Below are 26610 nucleotides of genomic sequence, written 5' to 3' on the forward strand. Positions count from 1 at the left end.
CAAAAATTCATATATTCCCCAAGAAACAAAAAAAAATTAAATTTTTCCATATTTTTTTCTCTATTTCCATTTTTTCTATTTTGCTAAATTTTTGAAAATTATTTTTTTTTAAAAAAACATTTCGAATTTTTCAAAATCATTTTTCTTTTATCAAATAATATTTTTTTCATTTTCGAATAAAAGTATTTTGTACAATACAGGGTGATTTCTACGTTCCGGACCCCCAAAAAAAATTTTAATCTCATTTTTTCTAAAAAAAATAAATTTTTTTTCGGCAGTCCGGAATATAAAAATCACCCTTAATTTGTCAATAAATATCTAATAAAACAGTCCGCAAACTTTGAGTTGATTTTCTTTTTCAAATTTTAATTTTATGCACATAATTCATGCGCATTTTTAAATTTAATTTAAAAAAAAATTATTTTTGATCGATAATATTTTTATTATATTAAAATAAAGAAGGGAACGCGATATCGAAGGCAGAGATCCGAAAAGGGAAAAAAAATCCCGTTTTAATTTAATTTTTTTCATTCTTTTTTTTTTTTTTTTTTTTTTTAAATTTATTTTGAAACGGATCCCTGGAGAGAGTTATTGAAAACAAAAAAAAAATTTCTGTTAAAATATCGACAATGACGTTTCAGCATCCTGAAGCGCGCGGGTTCTTGAAGGAGCTACGATCCTATATAAATGATCGAGAGTCCAAAAAAACGACACAGGGAAAGAGCAAAAAAAAAAAAAAAAATAAAAATGAAAATCCTGTGAAATGAGAGATGAAAGAAAAAAGAGAAAGAAAGAAAGAAAAAAAAGGGCTCGCGGCACACGCACACGTAAAACGATGCCATCAAGTACCTACGTGCGAATTTCTTTCGGTACATGAGCTGATCTTTTTTAGATCATCGATTTTTTTTTTTTTGGGTTGTGTTTTTTTGTTTCTTCTTTCTTGATGATGAAGTGACGTGATGATTGCGGTTGTTGAAAGACTTTGGAATTGTTTGTTACTAGTTTTCAGTTTCATTTTGTTCTTTTTTTTTTTATTTTCTCTTTACCTCCTTTTTGTTTTCTTCGCACTTTTTCTTAATCATTAATAATTTGATTAATCTGATTAATATATTTACTAGAAAAAAAAAAAAAAAAAAAATGAGGTCGATTTTAATTTGGTAATATATTATTTACGTGAGGGTTTCTATTTTCTTTTTTTTTTATTTATTTGATATGAAAATTGTGGCTAGAGATCAGATAGCGTGTAAAAATGGAATTAGAGTTGCGAATGGTGCGCGCGCAGCTAGTTAAAAGTGGGGATAGGGTGCATGAGCGAATCACAACGATTTCACTATTTTCGTGACCAATTGCGATTGATGCTTACACCTTATCCCCACTATTTGCGCGCGCAAGTTTCTCAATAGCGATTTTCAAACGCTTTAACGACTCTAATTTTCTTACATCTATTCTGAACTTTTATTGAATTTCAAAACATATTTTTATTGAATTTTTATTTTCATTAATTTATTATTTATTTAAAAATTATTTATTGTAATTTAAAAATTTTCGAATCCAAAATTATATGATTTAAATTATAATAAATTTTTATTATTAAATTTTATTTATTAAATTTTATTTATTAACTTCTATCTAAACTCCTTTTTCTCAATTTTGCACTTTTTTTCATTTTAATCTATTTTTATTATTTACATGTAGTTTTGCTTCGATTAGTAGAATTCTGGGTTTTTTTTTCTATTTTTTTTTCAATTAAATAGGTTTTGGTAGCGGTACTAAAATATTGTCATGAAATGAGATCCAGGCAGGAAATTTCGTCGAAATACCGACCTGTCCGTTCAAATAAGGAAAATCTATCAATATTTTATTTGCCACAATTCTGTCGGGTTAAATCGATATATCCTGCTTATAAATTATTTTTTTTCCAAATTGCATGAATCGATCTTGATACAAAGTCAGCAACAATGAAAAAAAAACAAAAACTTTTTTGTCTTTTATTTAATTATAATTCATTATTTTAACTATTTTTTCATTAATAGTATTCACAAATGTTCATTTTCATATAACCCTGTTGATATTTTTCAAAAATTATAATTTTTTTTTTTTGTATTTTCATTTTGTATATTGTATAAAAATTCAGGCCAAAAATCTAACATATTCTTTTTTTTTTATTAATAACCTTGTGTGTGTGGTGAAGGCTTACACTACACTTGGTGTCGCTATTGGTGTTGTATTTTTTTTTTTTTGGTGTTGTAAATGGTGATTTTTTTTTAAAATTATATATTATAACACACATTATATAGAGCTGGGATAAAAAAAAAACCAGAGAAAAATAGTAAAACGAAAAAAGTAGAATTTCAGTGAGAAAGAAGGTTAGTCTATTTTTAAAACGAGTGTCAAAACGTTTTTTTGAAAAAAAGTATTTTAACAGGTTTTCTAGTTTTATATTTTGTACTTTTTAACAGATTTTTAAATGACAGAAATCTATTTTTATTCTGCATGTTTTACATATTTTTAATTTTTCATTCACGTATTTATGAAAAGTTATTTAAACGACAAGTTTTTGGTTATGAATTCGTACTCTGCGCGCGCAACACGCGAAGAGTGGGAGGTAACCAATCACAGCGCGCTAAAGTGACGCTAACCTCCAAACAAAAAAAAATAGTAGTACTTAATTTTACATTAAAATTAAAAATAATTAACAGTTATTTTTTTCCTAGAGATATAATTGAAAATCTTAAATATGAGAATAATTATAAATAAAATAACAAAATTTTGATTGTAAAAAAAATAATTTTTCTAAATGTGTTTATTTAAAGTGATGGATGAATGATTTTTTTTTTTTTTTTTTTTTTTTGTTATTTGTGAGGAATGAACATGTCGTATTAAAGAAAACGATGCTAACGACGCTGAGTGTCGCGGGCGGCCATTTTGGATCCTGGCGTCAGTCCAATCTTAATTTAGATCCACCTGTCCCTCTTGTGTCAGCCTCTATCTTCGCGCACGAGTCTTCCTTATACTCGAATATGAGATTGCCTTCTTGTTTGAGGATTTAAGGCCGTTTCTTCTCGCGCGTCTCTGAACCTTCTAAAAAAGACTCTCTGCGCGCCGTTTCTATTTCCGCCTATAGGCGACGGATCCACCTGTCGTCGTCTATCTTCTGACGTAAATTCATCTCACTGCGATTTCAAAATGAATAATCTTTATTTTATAACTTTATCTATATTTATGGTTTCAATTGATTTAGATTAGAATTCTCAATGGTGATGGTGTATTTTAATTTATAGAAAATTAATTTTTATTTTTTATAACAAATTTTATAAAAAATGAATTTTTCAATACATTTATCTGGGGGTTTTCAGGGTCACTGATTATTAATCTGATGTCAGATTTTCAAAATTCAAAATGGCTGATTCAATATGGCGCGCAAAATTTTAAAAAGTTATTAATTTTTTATTTTATATCCGCCATTTTGAATTTTGACAATTTAACATTAGATTCGTTATCAGCGACCCAAATAAAACCCCTAGATATTAAGGTTTAAAAAAAATTTAATAACTCAAAATTTTGAGCGCCATATTGAATCCGCCATTTTGAATTTTGAAAATCTGGTATCAGATTGATAATCAACGACCCCGAAAACCCCCAGATAGCAAGTTTTATAAAATATTAATAATTTTTAAAAGATATCTTGTCACTTTTCATTTAGGGGTTGTTTTCACCCCTAAAACGACTTGATCTAGAAAAACGGCCAGATACGGGTATTTTTTTTTTTTTGGTCCTAGTTTCCAAAAATGTTGGATTTTTTTTTTGGGTCAAAAAAAAGTTGAATTTTGTGTAATATACAATATAAAATAGAATAAAATACACACCCTTAAGAAATTATAAATATTATATAAATGAATTTTTTGTATAAAGGCAGTTTTGTATTTTTTTTTTCTTCTTTTTTTTCGTGTAAGAGTTTGAATAGATACGGTTTTTTAAATATTTTTTTTATATGGAAAGATCCAATGGGGGGAATAAAGTTAAATTTGTATATGAAAGAAACTTCTTTGTTGCCATTGTTAACCACCGCTAAGAAAAATGATTGGTTAAGGGATGTTTCTTCAGTTGATGATTCTGCCTCTTTAAAACGAGTTTTTTTGTTCCTTCATAAATATAATAATATAAAAAATATATTATTTAATTCTTCTCTACTTTTTGTTATTTCTTTGTTATTTTTTTGTTTTTATTATTTTTTTTTATTTATTACACTTTGTATGAGTTCTTTTTTTCTAATTTGAAATCGGATTAAAATTTTGCATTTTAAGACAGTTTTTTTTTTTTTTTTGCAATAAAGGAACAATGCTCTTCTATATATGTGTATACTTAAAGCAATATTTTTAATTTGCAAAGTTTATGTGTGTTGCGCTAAGATTGACATCAAGCACAACATTGTTGAACTAGTTTAACAAAAAAATTTTTTCAATTTCACAAAATTCTTAGAAAAAAATCTATTTTTCATTTCAAATAAAATGTTTCATTATTTTTAATAAGAAAGTTTTAGATTTTTAAGAAAAGAAACTAAAATGTAAGAATGAAAAATAGAATTATTCTATAATTATGATTGAATCAAATATAAACTTTAAGTTGCTTCAACTAAAAGTTTCGTTGATTCAACTAAAATTTGGTTTTTTGTTCAAAAATTTGATTGTTTCGAAAAAAAAAATATTTTTCAGTGTTCCAATAAAGATTTTAAAAATAATACTAGACGAAACGTTATATCTTATTCATCATTGATGACTAAACTGATTTTAAATTTGGCAATTTTCCAATAAATTTTCCAGGAAGCGTTTCACACTTTCATGTTTTCCATTGCACTTATCTAAAAATATATCTTAAGTGTCTCAAAAGAATTTATAAGTAGAGAATTTTTTTTTCTATATCATTTACAAAAATGATGAAATAAAATTCATTTAATATTAATTAAATAATAGAGTACTATAATCCCCTTTTATCAATTAGATTAAAACGCTAGGTAATTTTCAATTTTGTAATTTTGACCCAAAAAAAAAAAAAAAATTCAACTATCCAGTTTTCCTTCTGGAAAAATAGATAATAATATAATTTAATTCTAATCGTGAAATGTCTATATATATAATAAGCAGCTGCACGTGTGGGTGACATAATGAGGACTTAAAAATGAAAAGAGGGGAAAAATGAACTCGTTTCAACTTGTTCCCCTTCCCCTTCTTTTATTTTTCTCCTCTCTTGAAGAATTATCCTTAATGACTTGGCCACATAATAAGGTACATGTGTTTTTTCAGGCACATGTATATATATATATATATATATATATATATATATATATATATATATGAAAATTAGCATCACTGCGGTTATTGAAGTAAATTCTAGACTGTTTCGTCCTGTGGGGATTCACAAGCAGTGAGGGGGTTGGAAAGTGAAGGTGTAGGTTCACCACGCGACAAACTACCCAAGATCGTAATCACTTCCGCTACCACTTTGCGACGGAAATCGTGAACACTTTAGTTTCCGTCACGAAACACCTAAGTCCCTTTTAATATTCTTTTTTTTTTTCTTCTCAAGTTTTGTTACTTTACTTTTTTTCATGTGACAAAAATTTGAAAAAAAACAAAATTTCTACTATTCACGCAGTTATTAATTTTTTATCACAGTAAATTGTGGAATTAATTTTTTTAACACCGCAAAATAAATTAAAATTAATACCAAAAAAAAGAGAAATTAATAAATTTCATTTACATCGAAAATTAGAAGAAAGGGACGTTAGAAGCAAATAAATTATAGGTTATGTTTATAAAATTAATTGGTTCAAGTAAATATTTATTTAAGTGAAATAAATTTTTTTTTTCAGTATAGTTTATTGTGTAATTGTCACAATAAATTTTTATTTTGTTATATAAAATAAATAATACTAATAATAATAATCATTATAATAATAGTAATAATAATAACAATAATAAAAAAAAATAATGGTGTTAATTTATAGTCATTTTTTAAAAATAGAATTACATTTTTAAAATATTCGAAAAAAAAAAATTGTAAAGGAACAAGTCACCACATCTGCTTTTGGGTCCCCAAATACCGTCCAGGGGGGTCTCACACACGTAGAAGGGGAGTTTAAAATTCAAAAGCTTTCAGTTTTTTTTTTTTTTTTCTTTCTGCTCGAAAAATTTTAAATATAATTATGAAAAAAAGAACTTTCTAATTTTTTTTCTTTTTTATAAAATTTTTAAATTTTGTTTGTGTAATTGATTAATATGATTTTGTTAATTTAATTTTTTTTTTTACTTTTTTGTGAATTCAATGTGAAAAAAAGAAAACTTTTGAAAAAAATCACTTTTCTCTTAAGTTATTTTAGAATATATATATATATATATATGAAAATTGTTCATATTTTAACAATTGCATCGAGATTTGAAATTACAGTAGTGCAAAGTAGACTTCTGGGGACAGTGAATTTCAAAGACACGCGAGCTATTTATAATGCAGGGACCTGCGTTTAGATGAACCGAAAGATAATTGCCTTGAAAGAGGTCTATAGAAAAATGTTGCAAATTTTTTTTTTATAGAAAACAAGAAAAATTATAAATAAAAAATATAATAAATAACAAAAATAAATAAAATAAAATAAGTAACAAAAATAATAAATAAAAAATATTATTATATAGGTAATAAATAAAAAAAAATTAAATTAAAGAAAATTGCGTGATTCCTAATTATCCTAATTGATTGCAATTAATAAATATTCACATATAAACGAATTAACATCATTTTATATTTATCATTCAAATATGTAATGTTCCATATTTGAAAATGATAAATTTAAAATTAAAACATTAAAATAAATACAAAAAAAAAAAGTAATTTTATCCTAAAAACATTTTTTTTTTCAAAACCTGAGAATGACATACAAATTAATTCAATTTTTACAAGCAGAATACATTATAAAAATTCTCTTTATATATTAAAAAGAAATTTTTTAAAAAGAGAATATTTTTTCTTATTAGTTCAAAGGTATGTCGCAAAGTGGTAACAGGTGTCATGGAAAATATATATATAACAATTTTAGAATATCTAGATTAGCCTTCCTCTTGGCGGGGGGAAGGAGGGGGGGAGGGGAGAGATGGAAATTTTCTGAGAAGATATTTGGATCGATATATTGTTATTGATTTTTTTTTTTTTTTTTTTTTTTTTAATATAAAATATAATAGAAAATAAATTATCTATTTTCTTGAGCGCGCTTTTGAGGGCAATATTGTAAACGGACGCAATTATTGTCTTTGGGACACTAATCTATTTCCGCAGAGTTGACATTCGAGGTCGCAGGACGAATATTGATTCCTTTCGTAGACTGGACACTGGTCATTATCGATCCAATGGAAAGTTCAGGGCTGTCCAGGAAATGGAACCTTTGGCACCCGATTCCTCGAATTGACTGCAAAAGTTCTTTTTTTCAATTCTATATATATATATATATATATATATATTTTCAAAAATCAATTTTCCATCTTAAGTGATTGCGAAAAAAAATATCTTCAATTATATCTCGTTTTTTTCGATTATCTCTTTCAACTTATTTTTAATTTAATAATTCAACAATTAAATAATTATTAATTAATAAATTTAATAATTTAATAATTTAATAATTAATAATCTCAGGATTAAAAAGAAAAAATAGAATTTAAACAAAAAATCTTTACCTTGAATAGCGATAAGTTTCATTGGAACAGCGATATGTTTCACGAAAACAGGGAAAATTTTCACTATTCTAGAGAAATGTATCGCTGTTCCAGATATATAAACTCACAGAAATGGTAATATATTTGCTCCAGAACCAATATTTATTTGATTCAAATAAATTTTTATTTGATTTAAATAAATATTTATTTGTTTTAAATAAATTTTTATTTGATTTAAATAAATATTTATTTGATTTAAATAAATATTTATTTGATTTAAATAAATATTTATTTGTTTCAAATAAATTTTTATTTGATTTAAATAAAAAATTTTATTTACCCCAAATAAATGGGCCAAATAGGCTGTGTGACAAATATACGTTTATTTAATTCAAATATATTATATTTAGTTCAACTAAAACATTTCTCGTGGTCTAAATTTTTTTTCCCCAACAGGTGAAAATGGATAGAAAAAAAAATCATATGTTAAACATGCATAATAAATGAAAAAATAATTTATCATCATTCAATAATAACATATATAGCTTTATTAATATAATTTAAATCAAAATTTTTTTTCACAATAAAAAAAAAGTCTAATTAAATTTCTGTCATTCTGTTATGCTTTTTTCCTATAAATATCATATTGTTTTGGAATTTGTCATTTTTTTCCATTAAATATTTAAAAATCTATCACGGAAAAAAAGAGGATTTATTTGAAATAGCGAAAAGTTTCATTAGAATAGCGAAAAATTTAACTGAAACAAGTAAAATTTTTTGCTAATTAAAAAACGTTTCGACTATTCCAGATAAATCTTTTTTGGCGTCCTACTAAAGAAGTATATCGCGTTTTTATTTTTCAAATTAAATTAGGTACTAACGTTGGTGTTAGATAATATCGTGTGTCGTGTGCCGAGAAGTATTTTTTACTATACAGTACCTACACGTTTTGATGTTGGTTTGCCGTTTCTTTCTATTTAATTTTTTTTTTATAATTTCTATTTTTTTTTTTTTTTTTTTTTTTTGGTGACACTATTTCTTTGATTGTTTTTGTGTCGCCTCTAATTTATTCACGTGAGAGCATTGTCAGTGTTTATCAATGCTTCCTTACGCTTTTTCAATTTTTAGAAAATATTTCTATTTAATTATTATTATTATTATTATTATTTGAGTATGAATTAGCGTCTGTTGAGCGCGCAGAATTTTATTGCGTGCGCAATATGTGCGGGTAAGGGCGCACTCACACCTTCTGGCTGCCTGCCTGCCTGCAGGAGTTGTCATGGCAACGTGCAGGAGTAAGAGAGAGAGAAAATTCAAATTTGAATTTACTATCTCTGTTACTCCTATACGTTGCCATGACAACTCCTGCAGGCAGGCAGGCAGCTGAGAGGTGAGAGTGCGGCCTAACAAATCAGTTTTCACGATGCCCCACTCCAAAAATGTTGCGCGCGCAGAATTTTCTGTGACACTAATTCAAACTCTTGGTTTTTATTTTCTAAATTACTTTTTCTCATGTTTTACACACTTTTTTTTTTTGAAATACTTACACATAAAGCTTCAAACTTTGGGCAATTTGTCCCTTGATTATTTTATTTTTATTTTTCGTTTGCTGTTATTTGTTTGGTTTTTGGTAGTTTTTGGGACATATTGCAAAAATCGAAAGTTTCAGGCAAATATTTTTATCAAAGAGTTTTCGTTTAAGTTTTATAATTTTTCTTTATTTATAAACACTGGAAAACAAATTTTATTTGATTTAAATAAATATTTATTCAAATAAAAATTATTTGATTCAAGTAAATATTTATTTGATTCAAGTAATCGAAATATTCGAATCAAATAAATTTTTTTTTCATTGTATTCACTTTGCAAAAAATTGAGAATAACAAATTCGATTTTCGAAATAATAGTAATAAATAGAAAATTTTGTTAGATAAATAAAAGAAAAAAATTTTGCAAATTTTATAAGGAAAGTTTTTATGAAAAAATAGAACTTTAATTAAGAAAGTAGCAAAAATATTTTTATTTCTTGAAAAACGTGGTTAGAATTTTATGAGCTTCTCTTTTTTTTTTTTTTTTAAAGAAGACGCATGTTTAAAACGAAGATAACGTTTAATCTCAATTATTCTGCTTCAACACCATTTGGTTTTTTATTTACTCAGTTTCACAAACTCATATAAACACAATGAAAACAGCCGTAACAAAATACCTTCTTATCAAAGCCACAGGTGTATCGAAAGTTGTTTTTTTTCAAAAAACCATTTTTTTTTATTATCTAACAGTTTTTTTTCGATATAAAAACATTTTTTTAATTCAAAAAAAAATGAAAACCAATTTTCTTCACTATGGCTTGAAAAAAGGCATTTCATAACAAAAAAACATATTTCCTTCATCAATAATAATATTTAATTAATTAAATAAAAATTTCTAAAAGTTAAAACAAATTCTAAATTTTACAAAAGAAGTGAAAATTATTATTATTATTATTATTGAAAATGCGAGGAAATCTGTTAATGGGAAGCTTCGGTATGTACACTTCTTAAAACACTTTCTCCTTTTGAATATTGACAAAAAAAAAAAAAAAAAGAAAAAAATCGTAATTAAAAAATTGTTTTTCTTGCAGCGTGCCACCTGGTTATATGTATCAATCACCATATTTGGCAGCGGCAGCACCAGGAGGTTTAGTTCAACTTCCGGCAACGCAATTGAGTCATGCGGCAGCAGTTGCTGCAGCTTCGCAATTTTATGAATATCAAAATGCCGCTGCAGCGGCGGCAACATATCCTGGAACGTCGTATAATTTTGCTGAGGCCTATCCATATACAAGTGCTGCAGCCGCTGGTATGTCTTTGAAAAATGCTACAACCAAGAGCAACGAGATCAATTTGACACACCTACACCACAGTCAGCACAGCAATGGCAACCAGACAATGCTGACACATCAACGTTTGGGAAAAGTGTTCCTGCCACAATATCTGCCAACCATACTCCGTGGCAATGGTAGCGATTCTAATGAAAAAAAAAAAAAAAAAAATGATTGGCAGAATTTTTTTTCTTTTTTTAATCGTGGAAAAAATTTATTCACAAATTAAGATAAAACTAGCTCTGATTAATATGAAACGGTTGGGTATTTTGAAAATTGCATTTATTTTTTAAAATTTTGAATAATATTCTGAAAAAGAATAGTATTCTTAAAATTAGAATAGTATTCGTCAAAATGAAATTGTATTTTCAAACTTAGGAAAGTACTTGGGAAATTGGAAAAGTATTCTTAAAATTGGAATAGTATTCAGAAAATTAGAATAATACTTCTAACATTGGAATAGTATTCTTAAAATTGGAATAGTATTCCTAAAATTGGAAAAGAATTCCTGAAATTGGAATAGTATTTCTAATATCAGTTTATTATTCATAAAATTGGAATAGTATTCTCAAAATTAGAATAGTACTTCTAAAATTGAAATAGTATTCTTAAAATTGGAATGGAATTCCTAAAATTGGAATAGAATTCCTGAAATTGGAATAGTATTCCTAATATCAGTTTATTATTCCTAAAATTGGAATAGTATTCTTAAAATTGGAATATAATTACTAAATTTGGAATAATATTCTTAAAATTGGAATGGTATTCCTAAAATTGGAATAGAATTTCTGAAATTGGAATTGTATTCCTAATATCAGTTTATTATTCCTCAAATTGGAGAATAGTATTCTCAAAATTAGAATAGTACTTCTAAAATTCTTAAAATCTTAAATAAGTACTTCTAAAATTGGAATAGTATTCTTAAAATTGGAATAGTATTCCTAAAATTGGAATAGAATTCCTGAAATTGGAATAGTATTCCTAATATCAGTTTATTATTCCTAAAATTGGAATAGTATTCTTAAAATTAGAATAGTACTTCTAAAATTGGAATATAAATTCTAAATTTGGAATAGTATTTTTAAAATTGGAATATAATTGCTAAATTTGGAATAGTATTTGTAAAATTGGAATATAATTGCTAAATTTGGAATAGTATTCTTAATATTGGAATATAATTGCTAAATTTGGAATAGTATTCTTAAAATTGGAATGGTATTCCTAAAATTGGAATAGAATTCCTGAAATTGGAATAGTATTCCTAATATCAGTTTATTATTCTTAAAATTGGAATAGTATTCTCAAAATTAGAATAATACTTCTAAAATTGGAATATAATTGCTAAATTTGGAATAGTATTCTTAAAATTGGAATATAATTGCTAAACTTGGAATAGTATTTTTAAAATTGGAATGGTATTCCTAAAATTGGAATAGAATTCCTGAAATTCGAATAGTATTCCTAATATCAGTTCATTATTTCTAAATTTGGAATAGTATTCTTAAAATTGGAATAGTATTCATAATATCAGAATAGTATTCCTAAAATTATAATAGTACCTTCTAAATTAGAATAGTATTTCTGAAATTTGATAACAGCATTCCTAAAATTGGAATGGTATTTTTAAAATCAGTTTAGAATTTCTAAAATTTGAATAGTATTCTCAAAATTAGAATATAGTACTTCTAAAATTGGAATAGTATTCCTAAAATTGGAATAGTATATTTAAAATTGGAATAGTATTCCAAATATCAATTTAGTATTTCTAAAATTTAGATATTATTCTAAAATTAGAATATAATTGCTAAATTTGGATTAGTATTCATAAAATTAGAATAGTACTTTCAAAATTAGAATAGTATTTCTAAAATTTGATAACAATATTCCTAAAATTGTAATGATATTTCTGAAATCAGAATAGTATTTCTAAAATTGGAATAGTATTCTCAAAATTCGAAAGAAAAAGAAAATTCCAAAATTTATTCTTAATTTCAAAATAAATTTTTTTCAGTCTAAAATAATTTTGCTTCCGTCCATAAGTCTGAGAATGTCTATATTATCGTTCTTATTAATAAATACTGGCAGTCTACATTTTTGACACGAAAAAAATAATCATAAATTTTAAAATAATGGATCCAAAATGGCGGTTTTTTTTAAGTTTATCAAATTCACTTGAAACTCATTACTCTGGTGTTTTTAGTATCGTTGATTACAAATCTAACATCAAATTCATAATCAGCGACCCCAAAAACCCCGGAGTAACAAGTATCAAGAAAATTTAACGAATTTTAAAAAAATCATCCGCCATATTGGATCCGCCATTTTGAATTTTTTAAAATTTCACTTCAAATTTGCAGTCAGTTACCTCAAATCCCCTATAAATACGAAATATAGAAAAAATCAAATCTAAGGACATATTGTTAATTTATTTGAAGGATATAGAAGAAATATTTACAATTCTTTTTACTTTTGGATGGAAGCAAAATATATAGTAGGTCGAGAAAAATTTTTTCACTGTCATATAAATATTTTTAAAAAAATATATATTTTAAAACATCCCCTAAAAAAAAGACTTTTAAAAAACAATTTTCGACCTATTTTATTCAGATTAAATTTTTAGATAATAGAATAATTTTTTTATTTAGTATTTTTGCTTTATAATAAAAAAAAAATACTGCAATCTATATTTTAGAGTTTATTTTTAATTATTTTTTTTTGTGCAAAATATCGAAATATGCACATCAGAGTTAAATATTTTTCACTTCTGCTTTTGCTTAAATGTACAAGAGTTTTTTTTTTTTCATGCAAAATCTTTCTCTCTAGAATATTTAAATAAAAATAATTTATAATTTTCAATATTCTATGATTGAAACAATTTGCAATTAAAAAAAAAAAAAGTAGTTAAAATTTTCAACATTTTTTTTTGCCACTACTGCAATTATTTAATCTTTTGCTTTGGTCATCAGGGTCGCTACCGATATTATTTCTCCTCTCTCGCTTACTTATTTTCAACTTTTGGAACTGTTTTTTTTTTTTTAAATTTATTTTCTATTTAATAAATTAGAAAAAAATATTGCGGAACATGTAAAAAAAAAAAAAAAAAAATTAAAATCAATGACGAGAATGAATAATAGAAAAAGTAGAAAATAGGTAAAAAGAAGTAAAAGTGGGAGAAAAATTCAAAACGCAATCTTGCATGTTTACGTTCCTATATCATATCTATTATGCGATCGACATATATACATTAAATGCTGAGCTGTCTGTGGTGGTGGTGGTGGGTTAAAATGACCAACGGTAATCTGCAACGATTGAGCATCGCTTGCGTTCAATGTTTGGATTTTTTTTTTCCACATATATTTATAATAATAAAAGAAGAAAATTTTTTCTTATAGAAAAAATAAAAATGAAAATAAAATTAAATGAATAAAATTTTGTAATTTCTTTTTTTTCAGCAAATGCAGCAGCAGCGGCGGCAAGTTATGTAACGCCATATACGTACGCAACTTTACCAGGAGCAACAGGATTACCAACTGCAGCGACAGCAGGAGCAGCATTTCCTGGATTGCCTTATCAAACGACTCCTCAGGAAGCTAGGCTTCAGTAGAAAAGCTCAAATTTTATTTCTTGATCATTATTTAATCGACGAATCTCAAAATCGTAATTTATAACTATATATAGATATCGAACATCTTTCTACTAGAAAAAAAAAAAAATTTGTTGAAATTTCTTGTCTCTTTTTTAAAATACGTCTCTTTTACACAAAACAATTCTATCTCTCTTGAAAAATTTGACAAATTTTTTTTTGACAAAACAAGAGAAATTTATTCTAAATATGTTTTAAAAAAGAATGAAATTTTATCTAGATTGTTTAAAATTTTACAAAAATCAAGAGGCTGGAAATTTTATTGTTCATTGTTGAATTGTCATCATTTAAAAAAAATATATACAAAACAAGTTTTTATTCTTCTAAAACTTGATATTTATATTTCTTTTGAAAAGGAAAATCTTTCACATTCAACATACGTCCTCATATTAATTACTCTCTAGCTTCCCTAATCTTCCCTTTATATAGGAGCTAAAAAAAAAAATTAGCGCATACGCCTCCAAAGAGAAGTAGATATTAATGTTATACTATTTATAAAAGAAAAAAAGAATGAGACCTTTTCCTTCGATTCTCAGTATAAGGAATCGAAAGAATAGGTCGATTGTAAAATAGAATTAATCATAGAGTATAAAATTAGAAGAAAGAAGCATATAATAAGGGTCTCTTGTATCCACTGTTCTTCTGTATAATGTCACTTTTTGAGAAACCTCTTTTTTTTTTTGAAGAGTTTCTTATTTTATATTATTTTTTCTAAGACGCAATTGTATTTTTTCTTTGAAGCAAATATTTTTTTTTTTTCAAATGTATTTTAAAAAACTTTTTATTCTACCATTTCAAGAACTTTTCTCAAGAATTAATTGTAACGGCAAAAAAAAAAAATGTTTTCTCTTCGACTGATTTTAAGTTTCGTCTTCTTTGTAAAAAAAAAAAATCAATGACAGAAAATTTATCGTCATTTACAGATCAGCGAAGTTAGGAGTTAATATTGTTAAAACTCTAACCGAAGTTGCCTTATGAGAATAATGTCATCAGAAGTGTCTTAATTTTGAGGCCTTGTAAAAAAAAAAAAAAATATTCAAGAATCCCTTTTTCTACATAAAATATTAAAAAATTGTAATAGAGAAATGAGTCATTTCTATATGAAATTTGAAAAAAAAAATGAAAGAAACAAGTGCCTTAGAAAAGCGCTCTTGGAATCGGTTAGAAACTAGTCAGTGTCACGTTTGTGTATGAAACGCAGAGAGAAAAGTGGATGAGTGAACAAGTTTAAAAAAAAAAAAGTGTGAGAGAGGAAGAGCGAGAGTCAATTATCAAGGATCGCGTTTTGAGGTCATCTAGTCTTAAAATTAGAGACCTTTGAGACTTTAGAAATCGATGATTTAAAAAAAAAATTAGGTGGCTTAGTAGACGTCGATGAAGAGAGAATCATCGAAATGTATAAATAAAGTAGAAAAAAAAATCAAACATAAGTCTCGAGAAAGCAGAACATAGTTTCGGATATTATTATTATGTAATAGGACGATTAGTAATATAATACAGTTATTAGGAGGAAATAGTAATTACCTAATTATTATATTATTATTATTGCCATTATTATTATTATTATTATTATTATTATTACAATTATTATTATTATTATTATTATTATTATTATGACTATTATATTATATTATTATTTTATCTATTTGATAATAGTTATTACTGTTTTGATATGTCTCAATATCACTTTCAATTACAACTAGAATTATTATATATATATAGTATTGCTACTGCATAGGTAAATATGTACTTAAAAGAAAAAAAAAATCAAGGAAAATTAGAAAAAAAATACGCTAAGCGTCAATGACTGTGAATGTCATGACATTCTAAGTGCTTAGAATTAACGACTGTAATATATATATACCTATATTGTCTGTTAACTACAATACTATCAAATATTGTCGTTCAACATATTAGTTTAATTAAAAAGAAGCAAAATATATTGTCTCTAAGAGAAAAATATAAAGTTTTAATTTTTTTTTCTACTTCTACCTATATATATTAAATTTAATCATGCAATTTTTTGTTTTTTTTTATTGGAATTTTCTCTGCATTAGTAAAAATATGATTACGATTTAGTTTTCTAAGATAATTTTTTTTTTGCTGCTGCTGCTACATCTGAAACAGAAAAAAAGATTAGAATTGTGTGTTCTAAAAATGAATTAGTGTTTCTTTTTGTTTCCTGATTTTGGGTCAAAAAACCGTATCTAGAAGAGAGAAAATTTATTATAGTAGGATTGCAATTTAGTATTTAAATAATATTAACAAAATTTTATGTTGCATTAATTTTTTATGATTTAGTTTTCAGAAAAACCACTTTTTTTTATCGATGAATCTGCTGCTGCATCTGAAATAGAAAAATAAATTAGAATTCTGTATTTTAAAAAAGAATTATTTTATTATTTATTTTTATACCTTATTTCTTGATTTTGGGTTAAAAATCTATATCTAGAAGATTGAAAATGATTACTGATGATGATTTGCTGCATTTATAATATTACGATTTAGTTTTCTAAAATAATCTTTTTTTCGCTGCTGCTACATCTGAAACAAAAAAAACAAAACATCAGAATTGTGTGTTCCAAAAAAGAATTATAGTATTTCTTTTTACACCTTGCTTTTTGATTTTCTTATTTTAGCTCAAAAATCTGTATCTAGAAGATTGAAAATGATTGTAATTTTTCATTTTCTATCAATAATCCTTCTGCTGCATCTGAAATAAAATAAAAAATATTACATTACATTTCTACAGTTTTGTGTACAGTGCATGTTAAAGTTGCTCGCACTATATCCACTCTTTGCGTCGATACGTTACCATTGGAGTTTCACCTCACTCAGTTTGACTGTAAGATGTCAGCACCTAACTCTTATGAACATAAAACATAAACTTTTGAATTACTCTTCTTTTATCATTTTTATTGTATTTCAAGAGTAGGGGAAGCAAAGTAACAACTAAAGCGGATGATGCTCAGTTATCCAGTGATTATTCGACATTAGAGTGTTCCTTTAATTCTCAAATCACCTCTTGTCATCTTTATCCTTGAATAAAATCAATTTTTTCAAAAAACAATAATATCGAAACTCTTGTTATTTTTTTTGCAAAAAAAAAAAATCGTTCTCCAAACGAACGATTATAAGAAAGTGGATTATCCTTCCGGCGTCCATGCAGGAGCAAGTCACGTGACCTGTCATTAAAAACGGTAAAATTTTAATTAATTTGAACAAAAATATCGTTTTTTTTTATATCGTTACTCGATTAATTTATTTTTTAACAAAAAAATTTTTTTTAATTAAAATTCTATTGGAAATAAAAATGTTTAAATTTTGCTTACTTTTTTGGAGTCGATAAATATTTGTAATCGCAATAATAATGCTCAGTCATTTAGATTATCGAGATTTGTAATCAGTAAAAATTGTGGAAAAAAAAATGAGAATTCTCTAGTTTTCCTCTGAATGTACTTTATCAGTAGTTTTTTTTTTTTTTGAATTAATCGCTGTGAAAAATTGAGATTTTTAAACAATTGCAATAATTGTCACAGTCACGTTCGAATATTTCTTTTTCTTAATATTAATAGTAAAATTAAATTATTTAAAATTGTAAGAAATGAAACTTAAAAAATTTTGAATTCTAAGAATTTTTTTTTGATTATTCAATTATTTATTATTTAGTTTTCAATTATTCAGTTAAATTTTTTTTTTTGTATTATTCTGAGTCACATAATGTAAATTCAATAATTCCAAAAGGAAAAGTTAAATAAAAATAAATTTTAATAAATTTCATTTGTATAAAGTGAATTTATTTCTAAAGCACCAATTGGATTATAATATTTATAATGATAATCGTGCACTATAGAGAATACGTGCTACTTTTACAGATCTTAGCTATGACTGCGCCCTTTCACTTCATTATAATACCAATTTGTGTCAAAAAGACAACAATGACAAATCGGTTATATCACAATTTCTTATATGGACATTAATTTTTTTTTTTTTAATTCAAGACTAAATTATAATTTCTTTTAAATTCTATTATAACATGATTATAAAAGAAATTGTTTTTGGTATTTTTTAAATTATTGATCCAATTTTTGTGTAATTTTGTTTTTACATGTTTTATGTCATCAACAAATTCGTCTATATAAGATTAAATATTACTTTACTAAAAGCGAAAATGATTGATGTCATTACACTAAATATTTAAAAAATGTTCGATTAATAATAAATAATCTCTTTTTATGAACGTGCTTAATATGTTTGTTGATAATTACACATATTTTACGATTGTACAGATTACAAATACATTCATGAATATTATAGTATAGCCGTGTATTTTATGAAAGACAAAATATACATTATACACGAAGGAGATAATAAACGTTTCTTAGGATATGCGCGCATCCTGTAAAATTTCCACAATCAATTTTAATTTTATTTAAATGAAAAAATTTTCACTTAAAAAATTAATTTTTCTCTATGTAAAAATATTTTCTTTAGAATTTCAACGAAAATTTTCTGTAAAAAAATTAATTATTATATATTCAAAAAAAATATTTTTAAATTCAACTGATTAAAACAATTAGAATAAGATATTTTTTTTCTTAAAATAAGTATTTTATTGTATTGTTATAGGATGAAAAAAGTCTTATTTTAGGTTTTGCAATATTTTTAAAACTCTTTTTTGATTTTTCAAAAATTTATCAATTCAGGTTTATTCAAAGTTTTACTATTACTGGGAAAATTTTACTGTAACAATGAATTTTTTTTTTTACAAAAAGCATTATCGATCTTATCTTTCTATAAAAAAAAAAAAATTGAGTACCGGAAATAATTATAAAATTTTTTGTTTTAGTCATATTTAATATTAATATTTTGAAAAAACTTTTTTTTTCTGCAATGAAAAAATTGTTTTTAATTGAAAAAACGTTTTTATTTATATATATATATATATATATTGTTCAATGCATTTTAGTAGTGACTGTACAAGATTCGCAGAGAACAGTAATTTACCTCTTGTTACATGCCTTTAAACAGATTTAACAAATCGTGTACAATAATTGTATAGAAATGCATTTGTCGAACTCACAGGTCAAACAATGTTGGTAGTTTCATTATATAAGAGAAAATTGTGCATTTAGATAACAAATATCTTTCAATATAATACAAAAATAATTAATTTTTATGTATTATTTAAAGTTGTGTCGCACGATGTCATAAAATATAATAACATCATCAAATATGCATTTAAACATTTTTTTTTTGCAACTATTAAAAATTTATTTTCTTTCAACAATGCGTTTTTTTTTTTTGGTCAAATTTTAGTAAAATAATTTTTCATTTATTGACAATAAAAATAAGAGTTAAAATATGTAAGTAACAAGCAACAAAGTATGTGTAGCTCTTGAGTTTTAATAATTTATACATTTGCGATAAATTTCTATTTTAATACTTCTTTTAAAAAGAAAGATTTATATTTAAGTAAAATATTTTATTATTAGAAATTCATTTATTATAAATTAGAAAATTAATATTATGGAGTAATTTTTTTGATTTTCCGGATCCCCTAAAAAAATTTTTTTTTAATCTCACTTTTTTTTGTTTAAAAAAAAGTGGAATTAAAAAAAACAATTTTAGGGGGTTTGGTACATAAAAATCACGCTCTTTATTATTTATTAAGGACTGCCGGAAGGATGGACGAGGATGCAAAATGCGGTCTTTGTGGAATTTATCCCAAATGGCTTGCAGGAAGAGCAACGTCAAAAGTTTTTATTATAGTTTATGGCCTTCTTGGCACTGTTCAAAGTATGGCTTTTGTGTATGTCATGGTCACGTTAACAACACTTGAGAAAAGGTTTAAAATTCCAAGTCAAACAACAGGTAATCAATTTTTTTTTCTTTCAAAAATTGATTTTTTTTTTGTACACAGCAAATTTTAATGATGAAAATATGCAAAAATTTTATTTTATAACATTAGACTAAAAAAAAGAAACATTAAAATATGTTCCTAATTTTATTATAGTGACATATTTTTTTTTTCGAAAAATATTTATTCAAAGCAAATAAAATAGTATTCAAATTAAATAAATACGAAACTGATATAATGAAATAATATAACAAAAATAAATAGAGATTAGTAAATTTTTTTATTATAATCAATGAAGTAATGCTTACTTTTCCGATTAAGTTTTTAGTGAAGGTTAACTAATTTTTTGTAACAGGCATTATTTTAAAATATTGTTTTTGATTAATATTTACAAATTATAGAAGATTTTTCAATAATTAGTTAATACAAAGAAGATTGAAAATTATTTGTTATCAAAAAATGAAAATTGGTTGAGAACACTGGGAGAGGAGTGAGACAAACCAATCATTTTCCCAGTACCCCCACTTCTCATGCGGTGATTGGTATTCGTCTACCCCCACCACTCTTTACACAGTGGTTCTCACTATGATCAAAGGCTAAACTCATAATATCAATCTTAATTTAATTAAATATATAATATTTTTTGTTTTAATGATAACAATGATAAAAACTAATAATTTGGGTGTTAAAAAATAAAAATTTTTTTTTTTGTTAACAAAACGAGTTACAGAATTGTTTGAAATTTTCTGTTTAGGAATAATACTCTCAGGAAATGAGATATCACAAATTTTATCACTAGTTTTAACATATTATGGAGGATCAGGTCATCGGCCAAGATGGATAGCAGTTGGCGTTGCATTGAGTGGACTCTCATGTTTTGTATTGGCCCTTCCACATTTTATATATGGACCGGGTAAAGATGCATTGGCATTGACAAGTGAATATCTCGATCAAAATTTAATTAATTCAACATCAATTGACGATCTTCCAACTTGTTCGGGAGAAAAAAATCAACCACACTGCGATGAGGAATCATTGCAGGATATAAGCATTCTTCCAAGATTATTGGTATTTTTGTCACAATTTATTTTAGGAATTGGTACCACACTTTATTATGGCTTAGGACAAACTTATCTCGATGATAATACTCGAAAGAAAAATACTCCAATGCTATTAGGTACGTTAAAAAAAAAGTAATTAAAAAAAAATTCAATTTTTAAAAAATGCAGTTTTCCAATAAAAGTAAGAAAAATAAAATAATCAATTTCTTATATTCCTGGAATTGTGAGGAATTTGTTTATTATAATTTCTGTATATATACATTTCGTAATAAACGATGACCAACATATATGCGAGTGCATATATCGTTTAATTGAGTCCCAGTGTCAATGCCACGATATCAATGCGGGAATTTTATTTGCACACCTTGAAAACAGTTTGATTTAATCAAAATATTTTGTTACTACAAAAAAAAAAAAATTAAAAAACCACATTTATTTTTGAGATGATGTAAAAAAGGATAAAAAATGAGTAGTATATATTTTTTTATTAGGGTAATTTTAATTTCTTTTTGAATATACAATTCTTTTGTTGTTAATAATAAAAAATTATTGTGGCAATTCATCCCTTGGCATATATATATATATAGGTATTTATATGTTTTGTCTTATCTAACTTGATAAATGACCGATAAAAAGATTAATAATGTTAATTTCTTTTTTTAACTTGTTTACCTCTTTTTGTCTGCTACCTGAGATAATATCAAAAGTTACTGCAAATAGTTATTTATATTTATTCGTTTTCGATTTATTTTTTCTATTTTTTTCCAAAGAAAAAAAATTATTAATTCTCATAAAGAAATGTTTTTTTTTTTTTTTTTATCGAAATTAATAAGAAATCATTAAGAAATTATCAAAATAATTCAGTTCTTGTTTTTCTTTTCAATAGGAAATTTTGAAATATAAATTTCACATTAAACAATGTCAATATTTGATAAATATACGTAATTTTTAAGAAAAATTTTTTTTTATGTGAATATTGTATTTGTGATATAATGATAATATTATTTTAAATTCCGGTAAAAGTTTTGTACGATGTATATATATATATGAGGATAACTTTTTTTTTTCTTATTTTTTAATTACAGGATTCACATTTGCACTTCGAACACTTGGACCTGTTGTGGGATTCGTTTTAGGCTATGCTTGTTTAAGTTTATATATAAATCCTACTTTACATCCAGTAATTACTAAAGAAGATCCACGATGGTTGGGAGCATGGTGGCTTGGTTGGATAATTCTTGGAACGACTATGGCAATGTTTGCAGTTTTTATTGCCATGTTTCCTCGTCATTTGCCAAAATCAAATACATCTTCAAAGAAGGTAGTGTATGCTTTTTTTTTTTTGATTTTTTTTTTAAATATAGTTGTAAATATACAGAAAAAAATTAGACAAACAAAAAAAGGCTTTCATTAAAATGTTTCGAAGCTATTATATATTAATTTTAATAAAAAATCATTACCATTGTAACCGTTACTATGGTTACTGTTACTATAGGAACCGTTGATATGGTGACGGTTGCTGTAGAAACCGTTGCTGTGGTTACTGTTGCTATAGGAACCGTTACTTAGGTGACGGTTGCTACAGTAACTGTTGCTATAGGAACCGTTGCTATGGTTACTGTTGATATAGAAACCGTTGCTATGGTTACGGTTGCTGTAGGAACCGTTGCTATGGTTACTGCTACTGTTGGAACCGTTGCTATAGGAACCGTTACTATGGTGACGGTTGCTACAGTAATTGTTGCTATAGAAACCGTTGCTACGGTTACGGTTGCTGTAGGAACCGTTGCTATGGTTACGGTTGATATAGAAACCGTTGCTATGGTTACTGCTACTGTTGGAACCGTTGCTGTGGTTACTGTTGCTATAGGAACCGTTACTATGGTGACGGTTGCTACAGTAATTGTTGCTACAGAAACCGTTGCTACGGTTACGGTTGCTGTAGGAACCGCTGCTATGGTTTCGGTTGCTGTAGGAACCGTTGCTATGGTTACTGCTACTGTTGGAACCGTTGCTGTGGTTACTGTTGCTATAGGAACCGTTACTATGGTGACGGTTGCTACAGTAATTGTTGCTATAGAAACCGTTGCTGTGGTTACTGTTAATATAGAAACCGTTGCTGTGATTACTGTTAATATAGAAACCGTTGCTATGGTTACTGCTACTGTTGGAACCGTTGCTATAGGAATCGTTACTATGGTGACGGTTGCTACAGTAATTGTTGCTATAGAAACCGTTGCTACGGTTACGGTTGCTGTAGGAACCGTTGCTATGGTTACGGTTGATATAGAAACCGTTGCTATGGTTACGGTTGCTGTAGGAACCGTTGCTATGGTTACTGCTACTGTTGGAACCGTTGCTGTGGTTACTGTTGCTATAGGAACCGTTACTATGGTGACGGTTGCTACAGTAATTGTTGCTACAGAAACCGTTGCTACGGTTACGGTTGCTGTAGGAACCGCTGCTATGGTTTCGGTTGCTGTAGGAACCGTTGCTATGGTTACTGATATTGTTGGAACCGTCGCTATGGTTACGGTTGCCATAGTAACTATTACTATAGGAACCGTTGCTATGGATACTGCTACTGTTATTACCGTTGCTGTTTTTACGGTTACCATAGTAACTGTTGCTATAGGAACCGTTGCTAACACTGAAAAAAGGGTTTGATATTGACAACCAAACGTTTGGTTGGTATCTAAGCAACCAAATTTTTTTTATTGAATCAACAAAATTTTGGTTGTCCCAATCAAACTTTAGTTAAGACAACAAAAATCCTTTTTTTCTAATTTTGGTTGTGTCAAACAAATTTTGATTGAGACAATTAAAATTTTGGTGATTCAACAAAAAAATTTTGGTTGCTTAAATACCAACCAAACGTTTGGTTGTCAATACCAAAGCCTTTTTTCAGTGAAGGAAATCGTTGCTATGATTACTGCTACTGTTGGATCTGTTGCTATGGTTACGGTTGCTAATAGAAACCGTTGCTATTGTCACGGTTGCTGTAGAAATCGTTTCAAATGCTTACGGTTGCTATGGTTAAGGCAAAGAATTTTTTTTTTATAGTGCATATAAAAAGAAATTATTAATTTTTCTTTTACATAAATTAAAGCCACAAATTGGAGAAGAACCATTAAAACATGATTGCTCACCAAAAAAAATGGAGAAAATTAAAGAAAATTCAAATAAAAAAATAATAAATACAGAAATTGAATTTAAACCAACTGTAAGTGATTTCATGACATCAATGAAACGATTAATGCTGAATCCAATTTTAACTTGTAATAATTTAAGTGGAGTTTTTTATATTCTTGGTGCGTCAGCCTATATTACATTTATGTCGAAATATATGGAGGTTTTATTTGGTGTTTCAGCTGCAGGTAGTTCAATGATAACAGGTATGATAAAAATAGTTAAAAAAAAATAGACAAATTTTTATATAGTTTCTCAGATAAAAATAATTTTCTATTTTCTAGGACCCATCACATTAATTGGAATGGTATTAGGTTTTTTGGTATCGGGAATTGTTATTAGTAAATATAAACCGGGACCACGAATTTTACTTGGTTGGAATGTTATTATTGGTTTATCGTATATTTTAGGACAAATAGCATTTTTATTTTTAAGCTGTCCTGGTACACAAATACAAGGAATTGATCCAAATTCAATGCAGTGAGAATTTTTTTTATTTTTGCTTCTTTCTTGCTTTTCAATTTTATAAGAATTTTTTGGGGGGTTTTTTTTAGGATAAATCTCAACTTTCCATGCAATGCTGATTGTTCTTGTGATAATGTGAAATATTCACCAGTTTGTTATGAGCCAACAATGACAACATTTTTCTCAGCATGTCATGCGGGTTGTAAAAAAGTACTTTCAAATGGTGAATATGGAAATTGTAGTTGTACACAAAATCAAATGAATATTCAACATTCATATTATGAATTAAATGCAAATATATCATCATTGACTGAAGATGGATATTTGACGACAAATATTTTTGATATTGTTAAAGCTGGTGCATGTAAAAATGATTGTAAAAAACCCTATTTAATATTGACAATTATAATGTGTCTTATTCAATTGTTGACATGTTCGGGAAAAATTGGCAATGTTTTAGTTAATTATCGAAGTGTTGAAGATCGAGATAAAGCATTTGCTCAAGGAATAACATTAATGTTGATCTCACTTCTTGCACTTATTCCAGGACCCATTATCTATGGGGCACTTATAGATTCCACTTGTCTTGTGTGGGACGAGGCTTGTGGTATGAAGGGAAACTGTTGGGTTTATGACCCAGATAAGTTTCGTAACTATATTAACAGCACGGCAATATGTGAGTTTTTTGATTTAAAAAAAAAAAATAATTTTTGATTAGCTTCTTTCTTTAAAATTATTCTATGTTAAATTATAATCTGAAATAAAAATTTTTTTGAATTATTTCAGGTTTTACGATAATTGGCGTTATATTTGACATTGGAGTTTGGTACCTTGGCAAAAATGTCGATTTGTATGGAGCAAATGACGATATGAGACATGATTTTGTCAAATCATTAACAGTAGAGCAAACAAATAATGCAGAAAAACATGAAAATAAAAATTCAACTTAAATTTTCTATTTCAAAATTCAGTTTTATCACACTTGATAAAATTTTCACTTATCAAATGCATTAAAAAGTATTTTAATTTTAATGATTTCTAAATAGAAATTTAATGACTATAGAATATCAATATGTGATAAAATATATTTTGTAGAAATTTTTTTTTTAAATATTGAATTTTCTATATGTCGTTTAATATATAATATTAATATTTAAAATGAAACGATTGTAAATAATAAATTTACAAGATATATTTTAATTTATATTATAGAAGAAAATAATATTGAAAAATAATTTTTAAATAAGAGATATTTTATAATTCAATTTTGCGAATTTTTATTCGCATTGTGATAGTTTATTTTCGTGATATTCTATTTTGATAATTCCAAGTATAATTGTTCAAAGTTGTTTATCAAAGTATGTAATAAAATGTTATTTATCGACAAAAAAAAAGAATTGTTTTATTTGAAAGATTTAAATTTTTCAGTTTGTTATCTACGAACAAAATTTTCTACTTTATCGACTATTATAATCATCTGTCGATAAGATAGTTTGTCATAATTGAATATTTCTAAATCAGATAGCTGAAAGAGAATTAAATATTTGTCGAAATTGCTTTTCTTTAAGAAAATAAGAAAAATAAATCTTAATCATTGAGACGTTACTAATAAAATTGGAACTTAGCGCATTTCTGTAATTTTTCCACTGACAGTAATATTTCACTAAAAAAATAGAATTCTAATTCAGTCAAATCTGTTTTACCGATTAATGATAATGCAGATTTAAATTAGTAATCAACTTATTTTCAGCGAAATGTGACTGAATTTCCGCATTGAAAAATTTACTGAAATTTTCTAAATTTCTATTAATGATTTGATTCAGATTTAGAGGGTT

At 26.1% G+C, this 26610-nt stretch overlaps 2 protein-coding genes across 3 annotated transcripts in view; both read left to right on the forward strand.

Moving 5' to 3' along the window:
- Nucleotides 1–15814, forward strand: part of LOC127287757 (RNA-binding protein 24-B-like) — a 28448-nt gene extending 12634 nt beyond the window's left edge. The window contains exons 5-6 of one of the 2 annotated variants that reach the window (XM_051314851.1): nt 10318–10694; nt 14010–15814. In XM_051314851.1, coding sequence (XP_051170808.1) covers nt 10318–10694; nt 14010–14161 — 529 coding nt within the window. In that variant the 3' untranslated portion in view covers nt 14162–15814. The remainder of the gene's footprint in view (nt 1–10317; nt 10695–14009) is intronic. The other variant, XM_051314852.1, reaches the window with a different exon arrangement.
- A 1325-nt stretch (nt 15815–17139) lies between these two features.
- On the forward strand, nt 17140–25741 carry LOC127287758 (solute carrier organic anion transporter family member 74D). Its single transcript, XM_051314853.1, has 8 exons — nt 17140–17400; nt 19875–20074; nt 20815–21237; nt 22207–22442; nt 24231–24516; nt 24595–24790; nt 24865–25451; nt 25562–25741. The coding sequence occupies exons 2-8, from the start codon at nt 19888–19890 to the stop codon at nt 25723–25725; spliced, it is 2079 nt and encodes a 692-aa protein (XP_051170810.1). The 5' UTR covers nt 17140–17400; nt 19875–19887; the 3' UTR covers nt 25726–25741.
- The last annotated feature ends 869 nt before the right edge of the window (nt 25742–26610 follow it).

This window comes from Leptopilina boulardi, unplaced genomic scaffold, assembly GCF_019393585.1.
Source record: "Leptopilina boulardi isolate dan_hultmark-lab unplaced genomic scaffold, ZJU_Lbou_2.1 LbouV2_372, whole genome shotgun sequence".
NCBI classification, from domain to species: Eukaryota; Metazoa; Arthropoda; class Insecta; order Hymenoptera; family Figitidae; genus Leptopilina; species Leptopilina boulardi.

Coding starts and splice junctions, on each gene's coding strand:
- LOC127287758 (XM_051314853.1), top strand. CDS start 19,888: ATGGACGAGGATGCAAAATGCGGTCTTTGTGGAATTTATCCCAAATGG. Junction 21,238..22,206: donor AAATACTCCAATGCTATTAG/GTACGTTAAAAA, acceptor TTTTAATTACAG/GATTCACATTTGCACTTCGA. Junction 22,443..24,230: donor CAAATACATCTTCAAAGAAG/GTAGTGTATGCT, acceptor CATAAATTAAAG/CCACAAATTGGAGAAGAACC.